The sequence below is a fragment of the Melitaea cinxia genome, chromosome 29 (genome assembly GCF_905220565.1).
Source record: "Melitaea cinxia chromosome 29, ilMelCinx1.1, whole genome shotgun sequence".
Classification (NCBI taxonomy): domain Eukaryota; kingdom Metazoa; phylum Arthropoda; class Insecta; order Lepidoptera; family Nymphalidae; genus Melitaea; species Melitaea cinxia.
The window spans coordinates 7,449,631-7,473,154 of NC_059422.1; the positions used below are offsets into that span (position 1 = coordinate 7,449,631).

The following is a 23,524-nucleotide window of genomic DNA, read 5'->3' on the forward strand; positions in this document are numbered from 1 at the left end:
TATTAGTATCAGATTTATAAATTACTATCTGTACCTCGCGGGTTCACTCGCGGCCATTAATCGAAATAAAATAGATCCTACTAGCGACCCGCCCCGGCTTCGCACGGGTGCAATGCTGATACTAAATATACTACAGAATGTCTTTATTTATAGTGTGAAGCTAGCTTATAGCATGATTATTAACATAATAAAAACAACATTCAAATATGCGTCGTTAGATTACAAGTTGTTACAGAATGCGTTGAAGAAACAAAGATTCACTGCTCGTTACCCATAGGTGATAGTGTGATATTATGTAGCCTATATGTTGACCCGACTTCTTAATAATATTCGTGCCAAATTTGAAGTAAATCCATGCAGTACTTTTTGAGTTTATCCCGGACATACATACAGACAAACGGACAGACAGACAAAAATTCTAAAAACTATATTTTTGGCTTTGGTATCGACTGTAGATCACACCCCAAATATTCTTTTAAAAATTTTTTTAATGTACAGTTATGACTTTCCTACCATTTTATTATATGTATAGATATTTTACGTTGGATAAAGTTCCAGTAGTATCATAGATTAGCCTGGATAGACATATATAATAAGGTACAAATAGATATTACATCATATTTGGTGACTTGTTGTTGTGGAGTATTGTTTCATGTACACATGTCGAGAAAAATTGTAATTAATTACGTTTTTATATTAAAACTGTGTGATGTCTTTTAATTAAGATTATAGCCAACACTACTTGAAGGGTCACTTGAAACATAACATCAGCTACGTCGTTCTGTATGATTCGTTTATTTTAAATCAATAAAGTTGCTTACGAACAACAGCGAAAGTCAGGAATATATATATGTTTGTATGTAAATGCTCTTGATTAAAATATGATGAGGTTAAGAATTGGTACAGATAGGGTATCGATTCCCATCTATGACGAATGTTGTTATAGACAGTTCAGATGTTTTTTGCGGTATATGTGTTTGTCTTACGCGTTTTCAGACCCCAATAACAAGATCAACGCTACGGCTCGTTAAGTGTAATACGCTTATCTTCTAGTTTAAACGCAGTTTTAGAGACTATTTAATGGCAATATTTCAAATTAGTTATATATTTAAGAGTGATTAAAAAATTGGAAACACTAGAAATGGTCGAACACATGGGTCGATTTTGTCTTACTTGATGTGACAAAATGTGACAGTAGACTGTAATAAATTGAAATAAATGCTTCATGCTCTACTGCTCCAGTAAGATTTATTCGTGTGACATTACTTCTTGAAATTTGAATGAAGATTTGGACGTAAGAGACATTTTTGATCTAATTTCTTCAGTTTGACTCGTCATCAATTATTTCGGTCGCAAATTAAATTGGCCTAGATATATATTAATTATACGACATACAGCAGATAATACGCTATATTAGATAAACGTTTGTTTCAAACATTTTATTTTTTACCATCAGCCGAATAATTGAGTATATGAAAAATAGGCATATAAGTTAAATTTGGAAAAGAAACTTTTTTAGCCAGTATTTGTTTTTAAGCTTTAACGGTGACTATTAAATCTTCCATTTAAAATTGAGTTGTTCCGCGCCTAAAGCGTCTGCAACTTCGCAGAAATATCAGAAATATCAAAATGATAATCGCGGGAAAGTCGTAAGTCTCTTCATAGTCTGAAGGAAGGTGCTAACAATATTTTTGGCCGAAAATAATTACAAGTGACCGTATATGTTTTAGCCTGTAATATCCCACTGCTGGACCTCTTCCTCTATGTAAAAGAATTGGCTTAATCCTAGTGACCGTATCATTAACTTGTAATTATCGTTCGCCCTTTTTCCCGCATCCTGCCTCGGAGAACACGTTACGCTGTCAGTCTCGGTTGTTATCATAGATAGCAATCGTTACTCACTGTAGGGAATATATCTGCCAACCCGCATTGGAGTAGCGTGGTGGATTAAGCTCTGATTCTTCTCTTACATGGGGAAAGAGGCCAGCAGTGGGATATTACTTGCTGAAACGAAAGCAAGGTAAGGAAGCCCACGAAGAAAAACACCCAGACCAAAAACAAATTTTTAGATAGACTAGGACCATCAGGTTATCTTTTCTCTTGATTGCCTAATTGTTTTTGTGTTTTGACGAATCAATAACAAAATGTGACTTGGTGACCTAGTAACATGATTGATAAATATTGATCCTCTTTCAAACGTCTGTTGGTAAACTTGGAGAGAATTATGACTTATGTCTCTTATAGTTGTACAAATTTTAAAAGCTCAAACTCCAATTTTATTTTAAGTGAGTAAATTGTATAGTTCTTTGTTGATTTGCTTCTATATGGGAACAATACTTCATTGCCGTTTAATACAAAGCTTATGTTGAAGTTGCAAATTAACGAATTTCACATTTTAACAGAAAATAGGTAGCTGAATTTCAAGAAGTTAAAATCAGGTAGAACTCCGAATGAGTTTTATACATGCAAATATCTATATATATAATAAAATGGTAGGAAAGTCAAAACTGTACATTGAATATTTTTTTTAAAGAATGCTTGGGGTGTGTTCTACAATCGATACCGAAGCCAAAAATATAGTTTTTAGAATTTTTGTCTGTTTGTCTGTATGTATGTCCGGGATTAACTCAAAAAGTACCGTATAGATTTACTTCAAATTTGGCACGAATATTATCAAGAAGTCGGGTCAACATATAGGCTACTTATTATCACGCTATCACCTACCGGGACGAGCAGTGAACCTTTATTTCCTCAACGCATTCTGTAACAACGTGTAATCCAACGACGCATATTTGAATGTTGTTGTTATTATGTTAATAACCATGCTATATAAGCTAGCTTGATACTATAAAAATCACGCGATATAAGTAACTAAGCCGGTAAACATAATTAAATGAATATAAGTAGACAAGACAATTTTAAAGCAGCGCTACCTATGAGATTTTTCTGTAAATATGAAATGTAAAGAAGAAACGGGTAAATGAATGTTATTTTAAAAGGTATAATCGTAGGCATTTTTGGTGCTGTATAGCGTTCACGCAGACGACGTTGCGGGCAGCAGCTAGTGCTTAAATAAAACGATTAACTGCTTTATCTCCTGTCAAATCTCCATTATTTTAATGGGATTTTCTCCAGTCTAAATATTTAAAGTTCCATAAAAACATGATCAAATCTTTCGACATCGATTATATTTTTATAGACATTTTGGGCATTGGTACTCTAATTTCAAGATATTTGGACAAATGACCAACATTTCTGCCAATTAGCCAATTTCGTCTTTAACTCAGCGCAGCTCGCTTATTACAGTTTATCTGGGGTCAAGACAAGTAAGAGCAATGTCTGGATATTATCTCTCGTTGCTCCCTTATCACGTTTGTGGCCAATGAGCTAACCAGTTCGATCTGTATGCAACAGTTCACATTTATAATAACTAGTACAGACTAGAAGAAATGGTTAGTGATAAGATTTGTGTATGGATTAATTAGTTATGTCTATATATTAGTAAGTCTTGACACGAGCCAAGATATTTCGGTATATCTAACTAGATTTGCCTCGTGGTTTCACCCACGTTAATTTAAGTAAAAAAGAGGTACTAAAATATATAGCCTTTCTAGTAGATAGATGGGCCATCTAACAATGAAAGAATTTTTCAAATCGGACCAGCTTTGTTAAGATTGGCACGTTCAAACAAACAAACAAACTCTTCAGCTTTATAATATAAGTTTAGATATTGATAAAAGCAACCAATTAATTTTTTTGGATGACAATCTTTTTGTTCGTCATTTGTTTGACATTCTAATTACCAAACTTAAATACGATGTATTTCAGCCACCCCGTTACTGGGTTTTGTTAAGAATTTATTATTATGGATATTTTCAGATCTTATGTATACTTTATTTGTGAAGTGACACTAATTTGTATACCGGATATATAAATAGAAAACGTACAAGGCAGGTTAAAGAGAATTAATTACAAATTGTGGCAACTTTTAACATCTTTCAAATAACCCTTGAAATAAGATAGAGTACTTATTACTAAGATTGCCAGGTTATGTGCCTTTAATTTTTTTTTTTAAAGGTAACAATCGAAAAGGTTAATAATACTCTAGAATTTAGACGATTAAATATTCTGATTGTCTTTGAGCTAAGAATTTTTTACTGAATATCGCTATTTAACAAATAATAAGATCCTTAAATCTGTCGACAGCATCCCTCGGCGAGATGGGCGGCAGCGGCAACAGCTCATCCTCCTCTCACATGTCCCCTGGCTGGCAGGTCAACGACCTTGACCTTGATCTACCAGGCGAACTGTCCATGAAGTGAGTAACTTTTATGTTTATTTTGACCTTCCAATGATATATTACCCACGCTGAAAGATATTTGAAACAATTGATACTTTTACTTACACGCAACTTACCACGTGTCATTTTGAGACTCCAAATATTTCGTCAACGTTACAGAGACAATGATCATAAACGATTAAAGTCGCAAAAGTAAGCCTTAATAGGATAGGTAATTCCTGTCCTAGACAATTCGGCATTTTAAGAAAACGCTAGAATTTGTTTCTAGAATATTTTCTGCCAGAAAAGCGTTTGCAATAGCCAGTAAAGTTTTAATATAAATAATGGCAGTGCACATTATCTGTCCTTTACAGCGAGGCACTTCTCTCACTGCCATCACTGGCAGTCTTCAAACAGGAAGCGCCTTCCCCAACTGGAAATGTTCTTTCGCCTCCGCGCCGCGCCTGGCCGGCTCGAAGGACCGATGACAGACAAGTAACCATTTTTTTTGCTATATTACACAACATCCACCGGCTCTTGCCCATGACTTTTGTACTACATGATATTTGTTTCATATCGTTGTGCGTTTTTTACGATACTGGTCCTTCAGGTCAGCAGTCCTAAGACTGCCTAGAAAAGCCAGGACATTGTCTGACGCTGGATGTGTTTTTCTGTTTACAGTTTAATATTATATTTTATATATGTTAAATTCGATTCCTATATGGAAAAAAAAATCGTTTTCTGACAAGTTCAAACATGACAAACGATATGTTCGAAACCAATCTCAATCAAACATACAAACACAAACTCCTAACGACAGTCAGTTACAATGAAACCAATGTTGTCCACATAACTCGTACCTAAAATACTGCTTCTTTTGACATTTTTTCTTTTGTATATAGATAGTATTGGTACATAGTATGTATTGTTAATGTCTTGAAAGGCTTAATTTAAATAATATATTTTTCTTTCAAGTTGTTACTCGATGGTTTTGAGGTAAAGATTAGAATCCATTAAAAGGGTACATCTTACATTATACTTATAGCCCAAGAGCTGGGGGGAGGCAGACGTTGGTCATTTTATAAAGGCTGAATGTTTCTCAGCGCATGCTTCCAACACCGGTAGAAATAAAGTTCAAATATGAAACTTGACTTATAGTAAATGATAGTCTAGCTCTCCCGAGCTTTTGAACCATTAGTACCTAAGCAACACACAGCTCGAGTCAAAATAGGTAAATCATTTTGTGAGACCTAGCTAGATTCATATTTCGCCCTTTGTAAGGCCCCTAGTGCAAATGTAATCGCAATCGTTCGTTGTTGTCGAAAGCGACGAAGATTAAAGGAAAATCACAAGATCTCAGCTGAAGTATTCTTCTTCTATACTCACCACATAACGAAAGCGCTAGTTACTGCTTGTGTTGCACTTGTTTAAATATTTTTTTTTAGAAATTCGACGTTAAATACTGCTCTATTCTTCTAGAAGTGTTAAGCACATTGCAAATTATTATGTTTTTCTAGATAACCAACATGGTGGTTGACCACCGCGAGGATATGGAGGAGACCTGCCAGCAGTCATCGCCACACAATACTCTGATAAATACACATTGTAAGTCATGTTTACCTATCTATTGTACAACACACTAACCTGTAACTATCCACTACTGAACAACTTCTAGCTATTATAAAGTAAGGCACGTAAGAAGCCATCTATATAAATACGTCACGCAAAATTTTTACCATTTCGAACCTCTGGATCATAATTATCGCCAAGGATCTTGATCGCTCAGATATAATGGGGATTGCTTTGCGCATCGTGCAGGGGTCACAAATATTTACTTTACGATTCATGTACGATTTACACGGACACGATTTTGACGTGATTACCTCGATCCTGTCCCTCATATAATTAAGACACCCAAAAATTTTGGGCCAAAGTTAGTTTCTGGGCAAATTAATTATCACTGCCTAAGATCCGTGCCAATAACTCATCATGGTGATATTTTTCATCACAGTCAAATATGAGATTTCCTAAATAAATTTAACACCCCTCCCAAGTAAAATGAGTGCCATTTTTAGATTTTTTACCCGACTGCCAAGGAAGGGTTATGTTTTTCGCGCGTATCTTGTATGTATGTATATTTGTATGTAATATTCTTTACTACCTCATATTTACAGAACCACTGAACGGATTTACATAATTGAGGTATCGTTAGGTTCGTCTTAGCTGCCCAAGTGTTCTTAGATAGGTGACATTAAAAAAAAACAAACATGGCGGCTGCGCGAAGCCATTGTAGTTAATGAAAAAAAAAAAAATTCTCGAATACTACAATATGGGTATCCAATTGAAGGGCACAATACAAGGATTTTAAAAAGGTATATCATGATTATTATTACCGTAATACTAATAAAGAAATACAATATTAAAGTTTAAAAAATGTGGACTTTGCTATTTCCCACGCCTATACCATGCCAAACTCGCCTCCTAGGCGAGGATCAACTTCGGGGTGTAGCCTTTCTAATAAAATACAATGGTTAAAAAAAAATACAATTAAAATTACAAATAAAAATTAATAAATGTCACACCAATTTACAATTACATTAATAAAATCAATAACAAATACATAATATCAAATACAAACAAATAATTTTAATAGGTAATAATTTCATTATATTAAAACTAATAGTTGTTGACTTAAGCAGTTACCTATTTGCTAAAGGTCAGGCTTACGTTGCTTTGAGCAGAGTGAGATCTTTCTCCGGGCTTGCTATCAGTTCTCTTGACCCTAAAAAATTACTTAATCAACCACATGATGTAAACTGTTTTAATGAATTGAACCGATTACGTAATTTGTCTGACTAAAAAGACGTAAATAAAATAATAATTAAAAAAAAAAAAAAAAACCCGCCTGCGTGAAGAACAACTAATAGAAAATCAACTGAAAAAGCTGGAACAAGATAAAAAATCAATATGCACACAAAGTCAGCGAAATAAATAGAAACAATATCAAACATTTTGTGCTGTACATTTAAAATATATTAATACGGTAGTCCTTCAAAACTTTATGCAACGTCGTAGATAATATGCAGTCGGAGGCATGAAATTGAAGGATAAGTCAAATCATTCTCTCTTTGTGCATGTCTCCGGCTGCATGTTATGTACGACGTTGCATAAAGTTTCGAAAGACTACCGTATTAATATATTTTAAATGTACAGCACAAAATGTTTGATATTGTTTCTATTTATTTCGCTGACTTTGTGTGCATATTGATTTTTTATCTTGTTCCAGCTTTTTCAGTTGATTTTCTATTAGTTGTTCTTCACGCAGGCGGGTTTTTTGTTTTTTTTTTTTAATTATTATTTTATTCCTTTCTTTTTTTTGTCATCCAGGTTTTCTTACTGAAATATTTAAAAGTTTAGAAGCTACAATTATAGTAATTATTATTTTATTATAGCCAACAGTCCTGAAAGTATGCAGTGCCAGTCGATGCCAGTTCCAGTGATACCAATGAACGGTTACCACTCGCCAACTAACCACGAGAATAAGAGTAAGTTTTAGCTTTTGATATCGGATTATTTGGATATTGCAAATTTTATATTAAAACACAGTTGTGGCGACATCTATCGCGCTAAATACGAACGACTACAAACTACGTAATTAGAGAAAACTGACCTATGCTACATCGCGCTATCAGAGTTTTCAAAGTGATTAAGTATATATACAAGATCCCGACAACAACCGTCGGGGCGTTAGCCCGCCAGACACAACACCTGTCTGGTCGGAGGATCCTACCTTTTCGATGGCCGACGTGATTCTTCACAAACCATGTTCCTCATACACCCCCAAACTAGTGACCCCGAGCATGAACGTCAGCGCAGCCTTCGCAAAAGCCACGCAGTTTTGTTTTAAAAGGGAAACTGCGGAGTTTCTCGCCGTTTCTTTTTCGCGGAACTTACATTCTGAATTGGTGGTAGTTTCACTTCTAACGATAATTTAAATTTTTATTTGCATATCGAGTATTCGAAGGTCTATTTTTATACAACTAGGTCGGCTCACCTAATGGTAAGCGATTACCGAAGCCCATAGGTACTGGTCACGTTACTCACCAACAGGAACACGACACTACTTGAAAACAGTATTATTTAGCTGTGGTCTTCTGTAAGGTCGAGGTAATTCCCCAGTCGGGTTGCTCCATATGAGCAGGAAATTTCCTGCTGTGCCCTACCTCAGTTAATTTTTTTTGCCATCTTACTGGTGTAAAAAAGCACTGATCAAGGACACACTGACTAATTAGTGACCATAAATGTGGTATCCCGTTTTATGTCTTTATAAACTTCTTAACTAAGTTCTTAATAAACATTAAAGTGCAAAAATTAATTTTATGTGTCAGTTATATCAGGTCAGAAATTGTAATATTTTATTTTTGTCTTATATTTACAGATGCCGGTCTCCTGATGTGCTCTCCAGTTACTTCGCTGGATGGTTTTCTACATTCGGCCTCCACACGCTCGGAGATGAGCTTTAACGACGATAACAGGTGAAATTAGCTTAAAGACAATTTTATTTTATTGGAATCTTCTCACATTCAACGTGGTTAGTCAATAAGATGTATTTTTTTACAGCAACCGACTTGTTCACTTCTTAATTCTTAATATCAGGCTGTTCTTGATAAAATCCAGTCAAGGAATGAGTACCCTCAGTTACAAGATCAGTTTTTACATAAATCAAAAGGCTAACTAGGCGATATTTATCTAAATACGTAATATTCTGGACAGTATAGTCGTATCAGCTTGTCACTACGCTGTGTCCTATATGCCCAAAGGTTGTCTGGAAGAGATCGCTCCTCTAGCGATAAGACCGCCTTTGTACACTTTTTTTTTATTTGTAATATGTTATTGTGTTGATTGTTGTTGTGTACAATAAAGTATCTATCTATCTATCTATCTATCTATCTATCTTGTCTAGTCCTATCCTGATTTGTGGGACAATTATATAAAAGTACCACTTTTGTGAAATACTCCGTATTTATTCCAATTTGTCAAATTTGGACCAATTGTTTTTTTTTAACCAGCCCAGTTTCCTACATACAGCAATCGACCGACCGTTTTACGAGCTGTTCAATGTAGAAGATTTCAGATGTTCGAATCGTTTATCGAATAAAATAACAATACTTTTGCGAACACATTTGTCTTAAAGATGGTGGCCCCCTCTTTTAAGACCTAGGGTTTACGTCTAGCAACCCTCGGTTCAGTCTAGGCATTCCTGAGTTCGCTCCAGACATCCCGGTTTTCCGCAGTCCTCGTCCAGCTTACACCGGCAATTTTACGTATATCGCAAACCCTATCTACTATAAATAGTTTTCATATGTTTACTTATGATATTAACGGAGCCTTTAACGAGTACACCATTTTTTTTTATACCACTAGGTCGACAAACAAGCGTTAGGCTCGCCTGATGGTAAGAGATTACCGTAGCTTATAGACACCTGCAACACCAGACGCATCGCAAGCGCGTTGCCGACCCAATCCCCAATCCCCACCCAGGAGCACCAATTTTGCACAATCGCCCATTTCAGGACAGTTCCATACAATCTCGCACCGACAATACAATATAAGTATTTCTTTCTAGATTCGATTTCTTTTCTAGATTTCAATATGTCCTTGCCGCGGCCACGTCTATAGCCACTAAACAGAACGAGGAGACCCTGACCTACCTCAACCAGGGACAGCCCTACGAGATTAAGCTGAAGAAGCTGGGTGATCTCGCTCACTACAAGGGCAAGATACTAAAGGTGAGTTGGTCTTTCGTTTTTTAGTCAATAAAACGAAGGGTTATCTTGCAAATAAGTTAAGATTAAGCTTTAACAGCAGGATTTAGAATAGGTAATTTGGGTCTGTTTCATCTCAACTGATAACATACAGTTTTTAGGTACATATTTGCGAATAGAAATAATTCATAAGTCCAGTGGAATTCGATGGTGAAAAAGAATTATGCTTCAAAAACTTTTATCTGTTGGATACGGTTAGCGTTAACGGCAACCGGGTTAACATATTTATTGTATCTTTGGCTTAAATAGTTTAACTGTGTCTGATTTATATAAAAAAAAAAAAAAATCTTTATTACCATTTATATAATTTATGCGTATGTGTGCGTACGTATGTGTGTCATGAATGTGTCACTGTGACACACTTTTCTATTTAATGTGCATTATGTAAATTATTTATTGATCTGTAATAATATGATGATGTCCTTCTCAGAGCGTGATCAAGATCTGCTTTCACGAGAGGAGGCTGCAGTACGCGGAGAGGGAGCAGATAGCGCAGTGGCACGCCGAGCGGCCCGGGGACCGCATCCTGGAGGTGGGGCCTGCGGACTGCGGACTACTGACTTATACTGCGGAATACTGACTTAGACTGCGGACTACTGACTTAGACTGCGGACTACTGACTTAGACTGCGGACTACTGACTTATACTGCAGACTATTAACTATTACTACGAACTGCTATTCATTTAATTGGTTCCAATATTGAAAATAAGCGTCTGATTTTTTTTTTTTGAAAAGTACCACTTTTGAAATTACTTTATTAAATTACTACCCGAACCGCGCCCACTTCATTGGCTGTTAATTATTTTTGTGATGCAATATATAGTAAAGCTTTCATCTCGCTCGCATTTCTCCGACTTAATTTACATATACCATTATTTTTCAATGAATTTTGAGTTCAATAACAATCAAATATAGCCTATATCACTCCGGAATAGTGTAGCTTTCTGTTAGTGAAAGAATTTTCATGATCGGATCAGTACTTGCGAAGATTACCCCCTTTACAATCTTATTATTTATTTTTATTTTTTACAAAAGTACTTTAGTTCTCTAAACGCAAAGCGATCCTCTGCCGCCAAATGCTCAATTGTACAAAACGTTGTACAAAAAAAAAAATTATATACATATAACTTTGTACTACATTAAAAGTTATAATAATATCGAAATGTAAAATTTACGATGCCCCTGCAGGGTTCTTGTTCGATCTTCAACATTGTTACGCTATGTGTAAAAGAAATTTGTATACAACAAAAGTAACAAACAAATGAATTGAAAATTAATCTTCTTTCTTGTACCTGTCCTTAGGTGGATGTCCCTTTATCATACGGAGTGCTCCGAGCAGAACTGCCGGCCAGTCTCAACGCGCTACACGTGTACTGGGACCCTACTAAAGACGTGGGCGTCTATATCAAGGTGAGTGGGGGGTATGGCATCAAAAACAAGGAAGGGACTTTCGGGAAGGAGGCAACCCACAATAATGGGGTGCCTTAAAGTAAGATGCGAGGATCCACAAGAAGGGAGGGACTCACATGAAAGGGTGGAACCCACAGGAAGGGATGATGGAAATTAGCAATTAATTTAGTATGAGCTTTCTGCTAGCTTCTACGCTCAACTGAACGCTGACGATTTTGGTTATTCGTTCTTATCCATTAAAAAATATTACTTATGCCGCTCAGTAACAACGCCAAACTTATTGGAGCACCTTGGTGGATTGAGCTCTGGTCTTTCTCCGACATGGGGAAAGAGGCCTATGCCCAGCAGTGGGATGTTACGGTTGAAGCGACACGAAGCGACTCGGTAACAATGTAGCACACTTCTGAGTAAAGAATTATTAAAATCTGTCCCTGAGTATAATACTTTTAAAAATACAAAGAACACGCTTGATAGCATTTATTAGTATTAGAAGTGTCTAGATAGAAAAAATTGTTTAGTTAGTAACTGACTTCAAACGAAATAGGAACTTATACTGCACTGGTACTTTTATTTGTTATGTCAAAATTCAGTCTAATATGATAAGCAGAGACAGTTCTCAGTGCTGCCAACTAACGGGTAACGCGTAAAACTTCGTTGTTCATCCATTACATTGTCTCCGACATATGAATGAATATATGTGTATAGAAGATGTAACATTTTTCGTACATCCCAGGTCAACTGCATATCGACGGAATTCACAGCTAAAAAGCACGGCGGAGAGAAGGGTGTGCCGTTCCGCATACAAATCGAGACCTATCTCGCCTCTGACGATCAAAACAGACTACACGCGGCCGCTTGCCAGATTAAGGTAATTATAATTTCACTACTAACATAACTAAAATCAGAACTACTCTAAATTAAAAAATTTAATAAAAATTACTAATAAGAATGTATGGTTTAATGTAGATTCTGCTAAATAAAAACGAATTTGATCCATAATAGATGGTGCTAGTTACAAAACAAAAAATAATGTTATCCATAACAAACTAGTATTTAACAAAAAGTACAGTAATTATTTAAAAACTGGTATTGTTTATATTGAAGGTGAATTTGTTCCAAAAAATGGTCAAAATATATTAATATAATAGTGGACCCGGGTAGGCCCGGTACAGCAGCTCCCAAATTTTCAAAATTGATATACCGACAGCAGCGCCACCTTTATTTATTTATATAGATGAATTTATGATATTGATATCGATAAATTTACTACAGGTATTCAAGCTAAAAGGGGCGGATCGCAAACACAAGCAAGACAGGGAAAAGGTCCTAAGGCGGCCTCGCTCTGATCTGGATAAGTACCAGCCCGGCTGCGACGCCACCGTGCTTACCACGGTAGGTTCTTTTTTTATTCTTTTTTTATACAACTAAGTCGGCAAACAAGCGTACGGCTCACCTGATGGTAAGAGATTACCGTAGCTTATAGACGCCTGCAACACCAGAAGAATTGCAAGCGCGTCGCCGACCCTATCTCCAATTCCCCCCGGCAGCTCTGGTCACCTTACTCGCCACAGGAACACAAAACTGCTTAAAAGCAGTATTATTTAGCTGTCTTCATGTTGCTGATCTTCTGTAAGGTCGAGGCTATCCTAGTCGGACTGCTCCATATTGTGAGCAGGATATCCTGCTGTGTCTTATTGTGTATTATTTGTCGATAGTTGTCGAACGACGCCCTAATGCCGCCCCCCTCCCTGGTGACCACTTCGCCTCCATACTCTCCGGAATTGTGGTGAGTGTTTGTTTTTTTTTTTCTTTTTTTATTTAAGGAGCTTTAGTCAACAAGGACTACGCCACTCCATAGGAACATCACAAATGTTGCATACAAGAAAATTAATGAAGTCGTCGTCCCGTACCAATGTTTACAATCTTGTTCAATAGTTTAAATGGTTGTGAGAGAGGAAAGCGAAAATTGAATCACAAACAAGATCGTTAAAATTTTGGGTTACTTGCAGCATATCATTTCTTATATCTTCATTCATCAACCGAATATAAAAATCATCAAAAATTTAGCTCTAGCGGGTACATCGTTCCATAGCTTAATTGGCTAGAGCGCCGACACGGTCAGTCGGAGACGCGGGTTCGAACCCCGCTGGAGTGGTCAATTTTTGATATGATATTCAAAAATGTTTAAAACGCTTTACATTCAAACGCTTCACACACACACTCAACGTCCTCCAGTAGGATTTTCTTCTGTGTCGGGGATCCGGAAACTGACATACGCAAGCACAAGCGCCCAGACCACGACAAAAATCGGTATGTCCAATACAATATCTGTAGTGAGCGGGGTTCGAGCCCGCAACCTCCAGCGCAACAGTCAGGTCTACGACCGCTGCGACAACGCGTCATTGTTGCCAATAGACTTTACCAGCAGGAAGTAGAGTAGGCCATTTTGTTTCCTATCGATAAATAAACTGCAATTGTTGTATTCACGCTTACCAATAGAAATATCCTATCTATACGCTTCAGCCTGTAATATCCCACTACTGGGCATAGGCCTCTTTCCCCATGTGGGAGAAGGATTATGTGTAGGTTAGCGGTAGCCATTAAATTATGAAGGTCCGGTACCTTTGCATTTTTTTTTAAATCAGTAGTGACGACCATGTTATAATTTTAAACGAAAGTACTCATCGTACACGTACGATGAAGTTATATCGCGTTTTAAAATACAGCTAGCGCCATCGAGTGAATTAAAAGTTAATTATTATTTAAAACTGTTATTTTTTAAATAACATCACAGTAAGTGATGCGTTAATAAGTGTAAATAATAAATTTTAGTCGCTTTATTTACAATATATTTTAATATATGCAATAAATAAAAGTCCCTAGTACTACAGTAACTACTGTAGTTTTAGTTCTGTTTGGTTTACCAAATTGGGTAATTATTATTTTTATTTTTATTGGAACGAAGTTCCTTACGGCAGGCTTGACATTTGGCTGGGCGAGCGAACTGAAAAAAATGTGATACTAAAACCGTAAGAAAAATATATAACGGAAGTGACGTAATATCAGTCACACGACTGTATAATATGACGTTTGTAAAAGTAAAGTTTTTTTTTTTAAATTATTTATGTAATTTTTTTTAATTTCACTTAATAATAATAATAATTATTATTATTTTGTTTGATTTATTTTATTATCTGTCTATATTTATCTTTATTTTATTGTCTGTCTGTCTGTCTGTCTGTCTGTCTGTCTGTCTGTCTGTCTGTCTGTCTGTCTGTCTGTCTGTCTGTCTGTCTGTCTGTCTGTCTGTCTGTCTGTCTGTCTGTCTGTCTGTCTGTCTGTCTGTCTGTCTGTCTGTCTGTCTGTCTGTCTGTCTGTCTGTCTGTCTGTCTGTCTGTCTGTCTGTCTGTCTGTCTGTCTGTCTGTCTGTCTGTCTGTCTGTCTGTCTGTCTGTCTGTCTGTCTGTCTGTCTGTCTGTCTGTCTGTCTGTCTGTCTGTCTGTCTGTCTGTCTGTCTGTCTGTCTGTCTGTCTGTCTGTCTGTCTGTCTGTCTGTCTGTCTGTCTGTCTGTCTGTCTGTCTGTCTGTCTGTCTGTCTGTCTGTCTGTCTGTCTGTCTGTCTGCCTGCCTGCCTGCCTGCCTGCCTGCCTGCCTGCCTGCCTGCCTGCCTGCCTGCCTGCCTGCCTGCCTGCCTGCCTGCCTGCCTGCCTGCCTGCCTGCCTGCCTGCCTGCCTGCCTGCCTGCCTGCCTGCCTGCCTGCCTGTCTGCCTGCCTGCCTGCCTGCCTGCCTGCCTGCCTGCCTGCCTGCCTGCCTGCCTGCCTGCCTGCCTGCCTGCCTGCCTGCCTGCCTGCCTGCCTGCCTGCCTGCCTGCCTGCCTGCCTGCCTGCCTGCCTGCCTGCCTGCCTGCCTGCCTGCCTGCCTGCCTGCCTGCCTGCCTGCCTGCCTGCCTGCCTGCCTGCCTGCCTGCCTGCCTGCCTGCCTGCCTGCCTGCCTGCCTGTCTGTCTGTCTGTCTGTCTGTCTGTCTGTCTGTCTGTCTGTCTGTCTGTCTGTCTGTCTGTCTGTCTGTCTGTCTGTCTGTCTGTCTGTCTGTCTGTCTGTCTGTCTGTCTGTCTGTCTAGCCCGTCTAGCCCGTCTAGCCCGTCTAGCCCGTCTAGCCCGTCTAGCCCGTCTAGCCCGTCTAGCCCGTCTAGCCCGTCTAGCCCGTCTAGCCCGTCTCGCCCGTCTCGCCCGTCTCGCCCGTCTCGCCCGTCTCGCCCGTCTCGCCCGTCTCGCCCGTCTAGCCCCCGTCTAGCCCCCGTCTAGCCCGTCTAGCCCGTCTAGCCCCCGTCTAGCCCGTCTAGCCCCCGTCTAGCCCCCGTCTAGCCCGTCTAGCCCCCGTCTAGCCCTTCTAGCCCCCGTCTAGCCCGTCTAGCCCCCGTCTAGCCCGTCTAGCCCCCGTCTAGCCCGTCTAGCCCCCGTCTAGCCCGTCTAGCCCCCGTCTAGCCCGTCTAGCCCGTCTAGCCCGTCTAGCCCCCGTCTAGCCTGTCTAGCGTGTCTAGCCTCTTAGTTCCGGCTAACCTCTGCAAAAATAAGCACACTCTTTGCCTAATGGTAAGCCCATGAGCATCAGTACCTTTAACTCTCTCTGACCGTCCCCAGGAGCTCTGGCCATCTTACTAACCACACAAACACACCACTACTTGAGAGTAGAATCATTTGGCTAATAACCTTCTGCAAAGTTGAAGTACGTCAACATTCGGACGGAAACTTCAACAACGTTACGTCAATAGAGTTCTAAGTAAAACAAGAGGATACGATGAGTCATATTGAATATTGCATCATCCTCAAATCTAAACCAACGCAAACAACTTTCAATGTAGGTTTCAATCAACTTCGTTAATAGCAGTTACACTATTTATAGAATTCGCAACGCAATCCATAAAAATGAGTAAACGTCAGCAGATTTTAGAAATGATAAAGATGCGTGGACTTAGTGACATGACAAGTAATACTTACAAAGATGTTTTAACATTCTGGAATTCGGCAGAACAGAAGTCTGGCTTACATGTAAAAAAACTTTGCAACCATCATTGAATCAATTTTTAGCAGATTCATACTATCTGCTTTTACAAAACCGTTTTACATTTTAATAAATAAATAGGTACAAATGAAATGCACTAACGAAAGAGCACAACTGTTACTCCTTGAAGTTAAAGTTGATAGATATGTACCTAGCTGTTTACAGCACTGACAGAACTTTGTTATTGCCCTTATCACGTCGTACCACGGCGGGCCGTGTTTTAGATCACGTGATATACAGATTAAAATATACTACTACTCCTTTGGCGCTGAAACCCAAAGTGGGTCTTGGCCTCCGAGACGAGAACTCTCCATCTTGCCCGGTCCTAAGCGGTCTCTTGCCAATTATTATTGGCTTGTAACGCGCACAGGTCCACCTCAACTCTATCGCACCAGCGATACTTAGGTCGTCCAACCGGCCGTCGGCCCGATGGTCGGCCCAAGTAAGCTTTGCTCAGTCCTCGTTCCTCACCCATTCGTTCCACATGACCAAGCCAACGGAGGCGTTGTGCTTAAATTTCTCCAAGTATATTTGGTTCGGCCATAAGTTTTTCATATTCGGCGTTCTTTCGGACTCTCCAACTTTCATCCTCTCGTTTGGTAGGACCAAAAATCTTCCTAAGAAGCTTTCGTTCGGTGACTAAAAGGTTACGTTCTTCATTCTGGGTTAGAGTCCAGGCTTCATAGCCATACATCAGTATAGGTCTTATAACTATTTTGTATATCCGTAGTTTGGTGTTTTTACTTAAAAGCCTGGACACGGGCACTTTATGCAAGTCTGCACCACACTTGAGGGTATTTCGGATGCGGATTTTAATTTCTTTCTCTCTGAAATGTGAGTCAGTTATCGTGCAACCCAGATATCTGAAGCTAGCAACTCCCTTGTACGTCGTGTCTTCAACCTTTAGGTCTTGGCGCTGAGTTCGTGTATCTCTATAACGCTTTATGTGGAGATATTCCGTTTTGTTAACATTGATTTTAAGTCCAACCTTTTCTGCTTCTTCTTTCAAAATCTTGGCGGCTTCGCCTACTTCGTCACGGGTTTCACCTACCAATGCGACGTCATCAGCATACCCCCTTTCCATTTAGTGACACTCCCCAGTCCAAAGCAAGCATTTTTCGAGTTCTTTACCCACCCTCACTCACATGTTACTCTCCCCAATAGCCAGTCTTATTTAGTCCACTAGTTTGGTTGGAATGCCAAGCTCCTTTAAGATGGCAAACATGGCGCCCCTATCAATACTGTCGTAGGCCTTCTCGAAATGCACAAACAGCGCGTGCATACTTTGAGCGTATTCCTTATCCTATCTCTTTTCCATAATGTGTTTGAGGATCAAAATCTGGTCGATCGTACTTCGTTTCCGACGAAACCCACACTGATAATCACTGAGAATTTTTTCCGCGTAGAGTTCCAGTCTGTCTAGTAGTATGTATGACAATATCTTATACACTGTTGGCAACAGAGCAATTCCGCGATAGTTGCTAACATTTCTTCTTACTACCATTCTTGTGAACTGAGCAGATAATTCCTGTATTCCAGTCTTTTGGCTATATCTGTTCATCCCATACCTTTCTGAGGACTTCATATAACTTGGATTGTACCACCGCTCCACCTTGCTTCAACACTTCAGAAGGCACGCCGTCAATACCTGGTGCTTTGTTATTTTTGAATCGCATAATTGCTTTGTGCACTCCTTCGAATGTGAGAGGGGATACCTCTTCCTTGTTGTTCCTTCCTTCCTTATATATTTTCTAGTTCTTTTCAGTTCGTAAAATTACATAAATAATTTTAAAAAAAGTTTACTAGCAGTATTATAGTTTAACAAACGTCATATTATACAATCGTGTGACTGATTTTACGTCACTTCCGTTATATATTTTTCTTACGGTTTTAGTATCATATTTTTTTTCAGTTCGCTCGCCCAGCCAAGTGTCAAGCCTGCCGTAAGGAACTTCGTTCCAATTATCCCCACAGCGGAGAGGTATACCTGTGACAATTAGGCGTATAGGGTACTTTCGGTAGTGAAAAATAAATTAGAAAATTTGATAAAAATTAAAACTTATGTAGAAATACACTTAAATATTCTGATTTGGAATCATAAAAGCAATTATTGTTTTATTATATTGAAATTAAAAGTCGTATATTTTAATGTGTAACATAAATATTTTTTATGTGGGCGGGGTTAACCCACTGCAAAACCCCCATAATGCTGGAGGACCACACCCATCGTTGGTCAACGAGTCCATCGGAATTAGCCGGTAGCGTAGCTAGGCTGTACTACCGACCATCCTCCTATCCACCACCCGGGGGACGCTCCCCTACGCCGCGAGGGCCAGCGCCGATAATATTTATGTTATGAAACTAAGAACGAGAGAAAGAAAATCCGATCCCAAAAACAACGACTTAAGGCATGGCATAAAGGACTTACGAATAGCTTCATGGAATGTTCGCTCCTTGTTCCGGCCTGGCGCCATCTACAAAGTAAATAGTGAGCTGCAACTTCTTGCACTTCAAGAAGTAAGATCGGGCAAAGGGGAGTGCAATATTGATGACAAAGCGATTTTATTTGATTGCGATGACGACGCTGGACGCCATACTCGCGGGACTGGATTCGTCATTTTAATATAAAATTCAACATTTTTTTTTTCAAATTGTGTTGCTTCTATACTATCCGAAGGAACTTCGTTCCTACCTGGTGTCCCCATGATACCACATAATTTTTTCTACATGTTTTTTGATCATTGATGTTTCTTATTCAAAACAAAACTTTAAAGTAATTATTTAGAGGTGTTTAAAATATCAATAAAATTCAATGATTAATAGAATTTAAATAAGATTTAGCCACACGATAGATTTACAAGTGAACTTTAAAATACTGCTTCTATTTGACTGATATTTTGTATGTATAGAAATAAATAAAATTGGAGTGTCTGCTTGTAATATTAAAATAACGCTTTTTAATAAATTCATATATATGTATAGACTGTACAGTGTACATATACCAAAATAACATTTTCTACAATTTTTGTCTGTCTTTCTGTTTCTTTTGGCTAATCTTTGAAACGGCTGGACTGATTTTGACAGGACTTTCACTAGCAGATAACTGATGTAATAAGGAGTAACTTAGGCTACTTTAACTTTAGAAATTTATTTATTGTATAACTCTGCGAACTGAAAAATAACTATTGTGTTAAATTCCACGCAGCGAAATGAAACCGCTTCAAAATCAAAATCAAGAACAACAGCGATGTAAAACTTTAAAAATAGATTATTCTTTTTGTAAAAGTAAAGCTACCACCGATTCGGAATGTAGATTCTACAGAGAAGAATCGGTAAGAAATTCCGCAGTTACTCTTTTGAAAAATAATATATAAACTGTGTTTTAGTACAATAGTATATTTCATTACAAGTGTGGAAAGGCTGTCATTGCAAAGAGTTCCGACAAATGTCAGAGGTTGATGAGAGGTGTCAGAGGGTTGACAGTCGGAATAAGTTGCAATGACGGTTCCGCACGTGTACTGAACGACTATTTTTAATATGGTTGCACAAAAATGAAGCAATTTAATAAAATAATAAAAAGAATATTTCTGAAAAATGGCGCCAACAGTAGAATATAAGCAGTTTTTTTTTTCTTTACCCATTCTGGTAGACAAAGGGAACTATGCCCATACAGCCAAGTCTTCAGTAGAAGTTTTTTATTGATATGAAATGAAATTGAAATTTAATGAGATGAAATGAAATGAAACCTAACCAAACTCATTCAATTAAATCATTAAATCTGATATTGAAACAAATTAGTAGCTTCTTTTTAGAAATATACGTATTTGCCTGAATCATAAAATCTTCTATGATTTTCCCTGCAATACGTCACTTTTTGAGCAACCGTATTAAAAAAATAGTAACATGTTGCATAAATGTTCGCCTGTCTAGCCCATCAAGCCTGTCTAGCCTGTATAGCCTGTATAGCCTATCTAACTTGTCTGGGTTATCTAGCCTATCTAGCCTATCTTGTCTGTCTAGGCTGTCTAGCCTGTCTGTCTAGTCGTAGTTCGTATGTCCGTCCGTCCGTCCGTCCGTCCGTCCGTCCGTCCGTCCGTCCGTCCGTCCGTCCGTCCGTCCGTCCGTCCGTCCGTCCGTCCGTCCGTCCGTCCGTCCGTCCGTCCGTCCGTCCGTCTGTCTGTCTGTCTGTCTGTCTGTCTGTCTGTCTGTCTGTTAGTTAGGGCAAATCTCTGAAACGGCTGGACCAATTTTTTAAAAACAAGACCAAAGACAACTTTCACTGACAGATAGCTGATGTAATAAGGAGTAACTTAGGCTACTTTTATTTTAGATTTTTGTTTGTAACTGCGGGATGAACAATATTTTTTTTTAAGTCTATGCAGACGAAGATGCGTGTTGAGTTAGTTTTTAATATAAATGAAATACATGTAAATAAAAATGAAAAGTTTTAAGGTAAACCAGTAGAGACTGACTTAGTTATAATTTAAGCAACGCGACTAAGAAAGTACTTGAAACTTACGATTGCAGCTAATAAATTGTGTGATGGCACGTTGGCGTAACGGTCACAGCACTGGTTTTTTAGCTTATAGGTAACCTTCCTCTTTAAACGAGCTATGTAACTCAAAAATATTTTTTTGTTTCGAACCGGTAGTCCCTGAGATTAGTGGATATATTTCCTACTATGAGTAACGATCGCTATCAGGTGTACATGTTAGCAACCGGGACCGACGGCTTAACGTGCTCTCCGAGGCACGGTGGGGTGACCGACGATTACCGCACAAACACCCAGACCAGGGCAAACATCTGTATAGCCAATAACAATGTTTGTCATGTGGGATCCAACCCGCAACAGCCACAACCCAGTACTGTGGCCTGTGACTGTTGCGCCAACGCGTCGTCAAACGTAAATAAATAAAAAATTAATATCAATGATTAAATTAATTTCCTACGATGCAATTAATTTGCAGTTATAATGTAGATACAATGAAACACAGGTTTAAACCAGATTTAATCCAGCTACAATTCTCTAAGGTTTTAATTGCAAAGAAACGAATCTTGTGGATATTACACGTTAACTCCTATTGTATATAATTAACTCATAAACATTATACAAAACAATAAATAATTGGCAATGTGCAATAAATACACAATGTCGCAGCTATCGACATTATAAGCTTTATGACTTTTATATTTAATGGGAATTTAATTATATATTTCTTGTATTTACGTAATCGTATATTAGATGACTAAAATGGTAGAATAAGCTTTTCCGATTTGGTTTATTAACACCTATTATATAACTCGAAGGATATTTTAATTTATAACCAACTTCAAAAAAGGAGGAGTTTACTCAATTCGAACGTATATAGGATGGGGATGACAATACAACAATAATTGATAATACCTACAACAATAATTGATAGTACCGGCAAAACTAGTTTATAGGAGTATTTCAAAACCATCAAAAAAGTCCTAACATGAAAATCTAAAAAAAAAAATTCAAACAAACTAAATAAGATAAATATAATAAAATTTTATTACATGATGTGTAACTGAGTGTGAACTGTTAAACTGAGGTAGGGCACAGCAGGAATTTCCTGCTCAAAATATGGAGCAGCCCGACTGGGGTAGAGTAGTACCTCGACCTTACAGAAGATCACAGCTTAATAATACTGTTTTCAAACAGTATTGTGTTCCTGTTGGTGAGTAAGGTGACCAGAGCTCCTGGGGGGATTGGGGATTGGATCGGCAACGCGCTTGCGATGCTTCTGGTGTTGCAGGCGTCTATAAGCTACGGTAATCGCTTACCATCAGGTGAGCCGTACGCTTGTTTGCCGACCTAGTGATATAAAAAAAAAAAACTACGAGCCTTGTTGCAAAATAGTTCGTCTAGTATGGAAAGTAGTGCAAAGCGTAAAATATAGAAAGTAAATATTGGTAAAATAATTAAGAACGTTTAATAAAAAGTAAACCACAATTTGAGGAACATTTTAAAGTTTATTTTAATATAACTGAAAGTCTTTCATGACTTTACATAATATAAAAAAAAAATTAAAAAATATTCTAGAAAACATAACGCAAAAGTATTCGTCTACCTTTGTCACTCACGCAAAATAGTTCGTCTACCACTTAGTTATGTCGCCTTTGCTTTCAATGACAGCTTTCATGTGAAGAGGCATGGTTGCAACCAACGCTGCACAATCCTCAGGCGTAATTGATTCCCAGACAGCCAAGAGTTTAGCCTTTAAGTCGCTCTTCGATCTTGATGGATTTTTACGGAGAACTTTTTTCATTTTCCACCATCCGTTCACCACCATGGTTTCGATTGGCGTAAGTTCGGGCTGTTAGATGGCCATTCGATTGTAGGGGTGCTTTTCGCCACGTCTTTGTTGTCCTTGCAGTATGGTAGGAAGCACCATCCTGTTGAAAAATTAAGGAATCTTGTTGCTTGAGTGACGAAATAGAGGGCAGTAAATTCTCTTCTAAAAGGTTTTGATACCTTGCAGAATTGATAGAACCATCCACAATTATATGTAGTATGACAAAACCATCAAATAAGTCCTAACGTCAAAATCTAAAAAAAATTTTTTTCAAACAAACTAAATAATAAAAAAATATAATAAAATTTTATTACAACATGTGTAACTATAGGTTCACTGACCTGTTTATGACGCGCGGTGACACAACGTACTACTCGTTGGTTTGTTTGGTAGGTGATAGTAGGTAAATAAATTTTTAAATTCTCGATAATTATGTTCGCCATGAACACTGATGCACATATTATAATTATCTTCTTATAATGTTATTTATTAATTTTGACATGATGTCGCCATTGGCGACCATATTTTTTAATTTATTAAAAGCTCTAATCTCTATATATTTAAAAGCGAAAGGTCATTCATCACGAAATCTCCGAAACTATAACACCTACAAACTTGAAAATTTGGCAA

The 23,524-nt window shown here is 38.1% G+C and overlaps 2 protein-coding genes across 2 annotated transcripts in view; both read left to right on the forward strand.

Annotated features, from left to right (window-relative positions):
• The first annotated feature begins 5,805 nt into the window (after positions 1-5,805).
• On the forward strand, positions 5,806-12,514 carry LOC123667781 (alpha-globin transcription factor CP2-like). The gene is made up of 8 exons (XM_045601620.1): positions 5,806-5,884; positions 7,732-7,824; positions 8,718-8,814; positions 9,924-10,068; positions 10,535-10,636; positions 11,408-11,515; positions 12,249-12,383; positions 12,482-12,514. Exons 1-8 carry the CDS (start codon positions 5,806-5,808, stop codon positions 12,512-12,514), a joined length of 792 nt encoding a protein of 263 aa, XP_045457576.1.
• LOC123667867 (transcription factor CP2-like) overlaps positions 12,165-23,524 on the forward strand; it is a 30,689-nt gene continuing 19,329 nt past the window's right edge. The window contains exons 1-3 of the mRNA XM_045601701.1: positions 12,165-12,383; positions 12,788-12,907; positions 13,231-13,301. Coding sequence (XP_045457657.1) covers positions 13,249-13,301 — 53 coding nt within the window. The 5' untranslated portion in view covers positions 12,165-12,383; positions 12,788-12,907; positions 13,231-13,248. The remainder of the gene's footprint in view (positions 12,384-12,787; positions 12,908-13,230; positions 13,302-23,524) is intronic.